Below are 9,493 nucleotides of genomic sequence, written 5' to 3'. Positions count from 1 at the left end.
GGAAAAGGGGCAGAGGAGGAGCGCTGGGCGAGCCTGGGGCGGAAGCAGCCGCAGCCTATGGCTCCGCCCAGAAGGGCCTCGTCAGCCAGACCACGGGCCCTCAGCCCGCCTCGGCCCCGCCTCTTGGGAACCAGCAGCCGTTAGAGGGCGTGGTCAGTAGGCCGAGTCTCGCGGGAAATTCCGTTGGCGGGGCTGTTGTCTCTGGCGGGGGAGCGGGGTACAGTTGCTAAGGAAATGACTCTTAAGCACCGCCCCGTCTGGCCGGGCGGGGTCTCCTCCCGGCGCTATTTCCGGTTCCGCTCCCCCTTAGATTCCCTTGGTCCCGTTACCGCGGCCGCCGCCTCCTCCAGCCCCCGGCCGTCGTCCTCATTTGCAGGCTTCGCGCCTCTCGCCGGCACGTCGCCTTGGCCACGCCTTCTTTTCTGTCCGCTCCCTGCGGCGCGTGCCCCCGGAGCTCTTGCGCCGGGACGGGTCACGGCTTCTCTCGCCCGCCCTGCCCATCTGCCGGGCCTTCAGACGTCGCGATGGGCGCGTATCTCTCCCAGCCCAACACGGTGAAGAGCTCTGGGGATGGGGAGGGCACCGCGGGCCCGGGGGGACACGGCGCTCCGCGCCTGCCGCTGCCCTACGGCTTCTCGGCCATGCAAGGCTGGCGCGTCTCGATGGAGGTAATTGCGGGAGGGAGGCAGACCCCACCGGCCGGGCAACCGCTGGGAGATGGGAGGCGGAGTGCAGGTGCTGATCTCACGTGGAGTAGAAGAAGCACATTCTGGGTCCCCAGAGTTCGGGGCCGGCAGGCGCTGGGGCTCCACGGAGGCGTGCCTCAGGCCTCCGCCTCACCCCCCCAGCCCGCTCCTGTCCCTCCCAGGCTTCGCAGGGCCGGCCGGCCGCCCTTTGGGCGTAAGCCGCGTGAACTCGGGTTTATCCGCCCTTCCCACCCGCCTGGCTTCCCTCGAGGGGTAAAGGGAAGGGGGAGGAAAAGGTGACCTCCCCCCGGGACGGTGTTGACATGTAATCTCTATTTTGTGTGTGTGTGTGTGTTTAGACAGACATACATACAAAATGGGAAGGCCTAGTTTGGGTGGGGAGGCCGCCTAAATGGAATGCTGAGCAAGCATTCTGTTTTGGATTTTTCAAACTCCCAAGTTGCTGTTGCTTGGCACTGCATGGGGTTAATTCCAAGGCCCCGAGCTTGTCTTCCAGAATCTGTCATTAAGAATGAACCTTGTGAGAGAGGTCATTTCCAGGGAAATTTTTTTCAGTCTTTTAACATACTCAAGTTAACTGTCTTGATCTTTCATTCCAGCTCAGTGTTTCTTCTTTCTTAAACTCCTCAAAAATTAGCTTTGTCGTGGTCTGCTGCTCGCTTTGAAGTGGCCAACTGCTTATAGTGCGTTTACTTGCTGTCATCCGTGCCTTTAACAAACTTTCATTGCTTTCATCAACTTTCTTTTCTGTGACTTTTACTTGAGCATTTTCTTCTCTTGTATTTTTATAAGGAACCCTTTTTTACTCCCTTTAGGAAAATGGACCTAGCAAAGAAAAAGTTGTTTAGCTGGAGTTATGTTTGAAAATACAGAGAAGGGTATCAGATATTGGTCCTAAAAAAAGGAAGAGAATAAAGACGGATGCACTTTAGCACTTCTGCCTTCTTTAGTGATAATGACTTATTTGCTAGGTCAAAAAAAAGAGTGGGTGAGTGGGGGGTGATTGGGGGAGGGGGGAATATATCCAGCTGAAAGACTGGAGTGAGACAGTGGATTAAGGCAGTTGGGGTTAAAACTGGTGTTTTATCTGTCAAGGCATGCTCTGTAGATATTACTCTTGGGAATTCTCTGCCCCACCCCTTCCCCTTGATTTAGCTCTAGAATGGCAGCATGGAGTTAAACAGTTTCGTTTTTAGGTTCAGATTCTGTAGCTGAATAGTTTCTTTTGGCTGTTATAACCAACAGTCATGATAAATTGTGTGACCAGGTTGCTGAAGAGGACTGAATGGGCTGGCATCTTTGTACTGTTTCCCCCAATAATATTAAAAGCCCCTTAAGTCAGGAACAGTGTCTCCATTTTTGTGTAAATTCCCCACAGTGCACAGTGTAGTGAGTATGGTGGATGCACAAGTTGGAACTTTGGGATGGTTTAAAGGTCAGCCCTACCTTAAGGGAGGTGTGGATTGGGTGATTTGGGGAGATTCCTTTCATTTCTACAAATTTTCCATTGAGAGTCTTTGTTATGGTCTTATAATTTCTTGAAATTTACATGCAATATGGCAATACTTTTCTTCCAGGGTTCCTCATTCCATACATTTTCTCTCTGTGTTAATTATGTGAAGTGGTCTTTTTCTTCAGCTTTTCTTTCTATTTTAGTTGCTGCCATTCTTGGGCAATAATATTTCTAGTTTCTCATTTTAACTTAATTGTCTGGATCTAGATCCACTTCCTTCATCTATTTGTCCCATTAAGCCAACATTGTTCAGTATTCCTACTAGACTTTTTCATTTTGTCCATGAGTTATGGTATAGCCAGAGGCTGATCAACAAAGGTCTGTATATCATGCAGTGATTTTTAGCTAAAATGCCCATGATCTAAATTTTCCTTCTGAGAGATTGACTGCTAAAGGTGTTTGAATTTTCTAATGTACTTTAAAAAAAATTTCCCCCCCTCCTCCTTCACATGCTTGGATAGCTTTAATGAAACTCTTCCTAAATTTTGTATTGGATATATATTCTGTAAGACCCTAGTACATTATTGCTAAAAAGAATTTTACATTTTTTGTACTTTAAGGTTTAACATCTCCGTGGCTTAACACTTCCAATTAATAAAAGTCCCCTACTTAACCTGCTTGGTTCTGTTGGTTTAGATTTGGAAAGTTTTATTATCCTAATAAACCTTTACAACATTTGATAAATCCCTGTTGCATAGGTCCAGCATAACAGGATGTGCTAGTGTACCTTTTTCTCTTGAGTCAGGGGGTGGCAACTGTCACACTCACCTTCACATTTTATTCTCCCTGCCTTTCTCTAGCCTCTTTCACTGTGGTACCAAGGTGCCTTGACTGAGGAGGTGTAATCCAGACACAACAAACAGGGAGTTCCCCCTCCCTTGGCTCATCATACTTTGGAGGGAGCCTGAGACCAAGCTGGTTGAGGTGTGTGGGAGCAGAGTGAATTTGGTGGTGGTGGCTGGGGAGAGGGGTGGCAGGTTGGGAGGTAGGGAGCGGATGGATGGGTAGCCTAGATTTTGCAACTTCTGATAGATTGTAGATCATTGGATAGAGAATGCTTTCAAAGATAGCTCTGAATGGCTTGGGACCTTTGGTGTTAACAAGCTAGTTTTAATGGTGAGTCTGTCTCTCTTAGGTTTTTACATTCTTTATTCTTCTAGTGATTCTTGGCCCAGGAATTCTTATCTTTCTAATATCTCTGTAGATATCTGTGATATTTGTGTTGTAGTGATTTTTTTAAAGCAGGTTCATGGCCTTCTAAAACAAAAGCTGAGGTTTTCCAAGGTACTTGTGGAGAAGGAACTGTAGAGCCTTGGATGGGTATGGGCTGTGTAATTGAATTGGCTCCCCCCACCCTCAACCTTTAAAGTATGCAAAACTGAGAGAGGAAAAAGCTATGAAGCTCCAAATCTTATGTTTTTGAATTGATAGGATTCTTTAAGGACTTGTATATTTTTGGTGGAGATGTGATGGGGTTGGAGAAGACATTCTAAGATGAAGTTTTAGGACTGTTGGGTAGAATGGATGTCTTAGTTTAACCTGACTTGGGAAGAGGTATATCAAGGCCTACTGGCAGGTGAATATAAAGTGTTTAAAATGATTGGCTGTGGAAAATGACTTGCCTGAGGCCTTAAAATGCATGACTAGCCAGAAAGCATTGAACTTAATTTTGGGAGAGACAGTGATATGTTAGAGCACATGAGAGTTAGGAGGCCTCTGCATTCTAGTGCAAAGTACTTCACTTTCCAGAACCTTAAATTTGAGAGATTTGGACAAAACGAAGAAAGGAAGAAATTTTCTAGATGGGGGGAATGATGTTTCTGGGCTTGAGGCTCATAATCCTAGTTTCAATCTATATAGCATTGTGATCTTTTTGAAGGCAGGAATTGGTTTTTCATCTTTGTCTCTCCAATTTACAGCAGTTAAGTGCATAGGGTAAGGCACTTAATAAGTGTTTGTTGAATTGACTAATTTTAGTGACTGAAAAAGAATAAATTAAAAGAATCTTAGAACACTACATGAACATAGTTTTTTAGGTAGGGTAGTGGTAATAACTGGCTCATAGGAGAAAGAGTAGCCTGGGATCTAGTTTGACTTGAGATGCAACATACATATGACAGATGTGATTTTTTCTTTGCAGGTTTCAGGCTCCCTCTAAAACTAAGATGGAATAGTTTTGTATGAGAGTTTTTAAAGAAATGGCCTCAATGTTCGACTTAAAATGAACAAAAGTCATTGAAAGACAGTTTTCAGAATTTTCTGTGAAAATACTGAAGTTGTTTCATTAGCTCACTGAAAATGAGCAAAATGGTTCTTTCTCCATTTCCTTCTCTGCAGTATAAAGTATCTGTCAACAACTTACCATATAAGTTTGAGTAAGACTTTGTGATCAGGAGTGCAGGATAATTAGGCTTATTGTCACATGCCTAATTTTTTCCAAAGCATTTTGAGGGCTTTTATTAGGGTTATAACAGTTTGTTGTAATAAGGTTGAAATATATTAAAACTGCTCTAGGATTTTTTTGGCTAACAGTTTTTTATGATAAGATAAACTAAAGTTGGTGTGGTCTTGATTGGAAGACACCGTACCTTCCAGTAAAATTATAGACGTCCTATCTTTGGTATTCCCTAGAAATAATGCTCAAAATGCTCTGATTCTGTATCATAAAGGGTTCAATATGATTTCTTTTACACTGAGAACACCTTGTACGTAGAATAGAAGATTTGGAGTAGTTGAACCATTAACCTTGGGGCAAGTTAATTTCAGACGTGCAGTGGATTATGTAAGATATGACTCTAGGATTTGATATAAAATTGTGTGAGTCCTGATGGTGGAAAAATTTTAGGTACCTAATAGGTAGTTTGGTGGCTCAGTGGGTAGAGTGCAGGGCCTGGAGTAAGAAATACCTGAGTTCAAATTCAGCCTCAGGCACTTAATAGCAGTGTGACCCTGGACAAGTCACTTAATTTTTGTTTGCCATAATTCACTGGAAAAGGAAATGGCAAATTAGTATCTTTGCCAAGACAATCCTATGGATAGTATTGTCATGCTACAGTCCATGGAATCATGGAGAGTTGGACACAACTGAACAGTAAAAACAGCAGCAGTTTCTGATATTGTAACATCCACGTGTGATAGCAAAAGGGATGCTGTGGAAAATTAAAAGAGCCCCTTGGGGCATTGGAAGCTGAAGTTTTTAGATTTGAAATCTAACCCACTGATAGTTAAGAGCAGTGCATACTTTTGCTGAACCAAACTAGAACCCACTTTTTACCTAGAGTGCACTCAATTGAATTAATTAGTCTGGAAAAATCAAATCAACTTTTAAAATATAGCAGTGCATTTTTGTTTATTATAGCTTGTAATAGATGTATTCCTATATTCCTCATATTTCAGAGAGAGATGGGTATTTCATTTTTAGAAAGTTTTAAGAGACCTTTTCTTTTTACTATACTATTTCCTCATTATCTTTCAGACCACTGAAGGTTGTACTTGGAATCAGACTTCTGTTATTCTGAACAAATTTATTTCCAGACTCTTAGTCCTTCCCTTGCCTCTCACAGTCCTCTCTATTCAGTTATCTTCTCAAGACTTTGTACTTTCAGAAAACTTAGATTTGTGTGCTCAAATTTGCAGAAAGATAGAGGCTCTAGGTCTATTATCTCCTATTTCCATATGCTACTTTTAACAAGCGTGTTGTCTCTAGAGGCACAAATCCATAGAAGCAAACTTAAATGTCATTGCTAAGTAGAACCTTCCAACTGAACATAGAGCATTGATTCCTATTTAATGAATGATTTTATTTGCTTTTGCTAGACATATAAAACTTATAATCTTGTAACCTATAAAAGATCCTCTGGGAAGGAGGTGGGGGGGGAAGAAGGAAGGAAGGAAACAAGCATTAATAAGCAGCCAGGTGCTACTTTGTACCAAGTGCTTTACAAATATTATCTCTTTTGATATCATTATCCCCATTTTATGCTTGGGGAAACTGAGGCAGGCAGCAATTAAGTGACTTGCCCATGGTCACACAGCTAGTAGGTGCCTTGGACTAGATTTGAACTCAGGTCTTCCTAATTTTAAATTCAGTGCTCTCTCTGTTGGCCCATCTAGCTGCTTCTATAAACTTTGACTTATTGTCATTGGTGGCCTATGACCTATTGAATATTTAACACTTTCTGAAATTGTTAAATAGTTGCATATGCTATATCATTAGAAATTATCATGTTTCATCTTTAAATATTAACATTTTGTATCGAGGAGTCATAGTGTTGCTTGGTGAAGGCGGGAGGCAAAGGTAGGGATGAGAAGATAGCTGGGGCTAGAACCACAGGTAATAGGAGGACAGTGCAGACAGTGTGTTCAGGGATAGCCTCAGTTTCTGGGAAACAGGCAGATCTGAAGAAGATTCCCAAAATAGTTTCTGAGGGAGCTTATAATGGTCACTTTTGAGAATGGTTGGATGTACTGAAGAGACATCAGGGAAGACAGTGATTGGGTTTTATTGAAAACATGGCATCTCATTAGAGGGGCCTGATGAACACTTTACATCAGGTGTTGGCTCTGTAGGGCTCGCAGTTGTAGCCTTAACATTTCCCTTTTATTGTTGTCCTAAGAAGAGTTCTCAACATTTCATTGTTCATTCATTCATTTATGTTGAAATGCAGTAATAAAAATATTTTATTAATTTTATATTTTTCAGTTCCATATTATCTCCCTCCTTCCACCCCTTTCCTCACCCTGAGAAGGGAAGAAATACAATATACATAATATATATATATGAAGTCACACAAAGCATTTTACCTGTGAGATTGTGCAAAACATTTTCATATTAGCCATGTTGCCAAAAAAAAAGGAAAGAAAAAGTGAAAAAAATGATGCTTCCATCAACACTCAGAATCCATTAGTTCTCTCTTTAGGGGTAGATAGCATTTTTCGTCATATGTCTTTTGGAATTGGCTTAGATCATTTTATTGATCAGAATAGCTAAGTCATTCACAGTTGTTGATGATCCTTAGAGTATATATGCAAAACTTATTTTTTCATTCATCGTGTTCTGGGGATAAAAGGCAAGAAAAGAAAAAACTATATTCTTTGGTCTGTACTCTGAATCCCTCAGTTCTCTATCTGGAGGTGGACAACATTTTATATCATGCGTCTTGGAGTTGTGGTGGATCATTGTGTTGATTGAAGTCACTTAAGTCTTTCACTTGGTTGATTATCTTTACAATATTGCTGTTACTGTATAGATTGTTATCTTGACTTTGTTCACATCACTTTGCATCAGTTCACGTAAGTCTTCCTAGATTTTTCTGAAACCACTTCATCATTTTTTACAGCACACAAATACTCCATCACATTCAGGTACCATAACTTCTTAACATTTTGTTTAGAAGCAGTGACAGTTTCTTGTAGGCAAGGGACCATGTCATTTATATTTGTAAATCCTTAATATTAGTGATTTGCACACAGTTGTTACTTAATAAACTAATGAAGAAGCATTTATTAAACACTATATGCAAAGTAGTTATTTAGCGAGTGAATGAATGAAAAGCCTTTCTTAAATACTAAGTAAAAAGCAGTGTGTGCTAAATACTGGGTATACGAATAAAAAAGCAAGGTGGTTCTTCTCAAGGAGCTCATTTTCTAATGGAAACAACATATATAAGGGATTTTAGCTGCAAGTCAGATGGAAAGTTCTCATGGTCCTTAGGGTGCAGTGGCAAAGCAAATAGTATTGCATCTTCTTTGACGTCATTCCTATTGATAAAATCATATCTGTTTCCGGCTGCTTGTATTATTTTCTCCTTGACCTGGAAACTCTGGAATTTGGCGACAATATTCCTAGGAGTTTTCTTTTTGGGATCTTTTTCAAGAGGAGATGGGTAGATTCTTTCAATTTCTATTTTACTCTCCGGTTCTAGAATATCAGGGAAGTTTTCCTTGATAATTTCTTGAAAGATGATGTCTAGGATCTTTTTTTGATCATGGCTTTCAGGTAGTCCAATAATTTTTTAAATTCTCTCTCCTGGATCTGTTCTCCAGGTCAGTGGTTTTTCCAATGAAATATTTCACATTGTCTTCCACTTTTTCGTTCCTTTGGTTCTGTATTATAATATCTTGATTTCTCATAAAGTCATTAGCTTCCACTTGCTCCAGTCTAATTTTTAAGGTGGTATTCTCTTCAGTGGTCTTTTGGACCTCCTTTTCCATTTGATTAATTCTGCCTTTCAAGGAATTCTTCTCCTCATTGGCTTTTTGGAGCTTTTTTAACATTTGGGTTTGTTCTTTAAGGTTTTATTTTCTTCAGTATTTTTTGAGTCTCCTTTAGCAAGTCATTGACTTGTTTTTCATGGTTTTCTTGCATCATTCTCATTTCTCTTCCCAATTTTTCCTCTACTTCTCTTACTTGCTTTTCCAAATCCTTTTGAGCTCTTCCGTGACCTGAGACCAATTCATATTTTTCTTGGAGGCTTTTGATGTAGGCTCTTTGACTTTGTTGACTTCTTCTGGCTGTATGTTTAGATCTTCGTCACCAAAAAAGGAATCTTAAGTTTGAGTCTGAGTTTGTTTTTGCTGCCTGTTCATGTTCCCAGCCAACTACTTGACCCTTGAGCTTTTTGTCAGGTTATGACTGTTTGTAGAGTAGAGAGTGCTTTGTCTCAAGCTTTAGGGTGCAAGCACTGCTGTTTTCAGAGCTACTTCTACTCCGCTGTCACCCCAGGCTCTGTCGCTGCAGCGCTCCTCCTCCCCCAAGAACCGCCAGCCAGGACCATAGTACAGATCCAAGTAGGGCACAGCAAGAGAATCTGCTTTTGTGCCAACAAAGCTCTCCTTGCAGTGCCACTCTGATCCGCTGCTAGATTCCTCCCATCGTGTGAGCCAGGGACTCAGGAAGCAGCTGATGCTGTAGCTCTGGAAGCAGCCTCGGGAGTTTCCTGCTGCTGCAACCTGCCAACACTGCTGCACTACCTCTGCCACCTCTAGGGCTGGTGATCGGACCTCTCTGAACTCGATTCTGCAGTTTCCCTCTAACCTGCTTTTTGGCGTTTGTGGGTTGAGAAGTCTGGTAACTGCCACAAAAAGTCACTGATTCATGGCCCCAAGGCCTGTTCCAGCTGGCTGACTGTGGGTCTGGTCTGTCCTGGCGTGGCCCAGCTGGGCTGCCTTCTGCTCCCGGCACCGTGCGATAGACCCCTCCCAGCAACCATCCAGGCTCTCCTGGGCTGGAGACCTGTTTCCCTCTGCTATTTCATGGGTTCTGCAGTTCTAG

General features: G+C 42.0%; 1 protein-coding gene across 1 annotated transcript in view; it reads left to right on the top strand.

The window, feature by feature from the left end:
* The first annotated feature begins 228 nt into the window (after nt 1-228).
* The window catches only part of PPM1G (protein phosphatase, Mg2+/Mn2+ dependent 1G), a 30,669-nt gene continuing 21,404 nt past the window's right edge, over nt 229-9,493 (top strand). Inside the window, exon 1 of the mRNA XM_036752521.1 lies at nt 229-668. Within this exon, the coding sequence (XP_036608416.1) occupies nt 525-668 (144 nt within the window). The 5' untranslated portion in view covers nt 229-524. The remainder of the gene's footprint in view (nt 669-9,493) is intronic.

Source organism: Trichosurus vulpecula, chromosome 3, assembly GCF_011100635.1.
Source record: "Trichosurus vulpecula isolate mTriVul1 chromosome 3, mTriVul1.pri, whole genome shotgun sequence".
Lineage (NCBI taxonomy): Eukaryota > Metazoa > Chordata > Mammalia > Diprotodontia > Phalangeridae > Trichosurus > Trichosurus vulpecula.
Note: the sequence above shows the minus strand (reverse complement) of the source record. Positions and strands in the feature narration are given on the sequence as shown.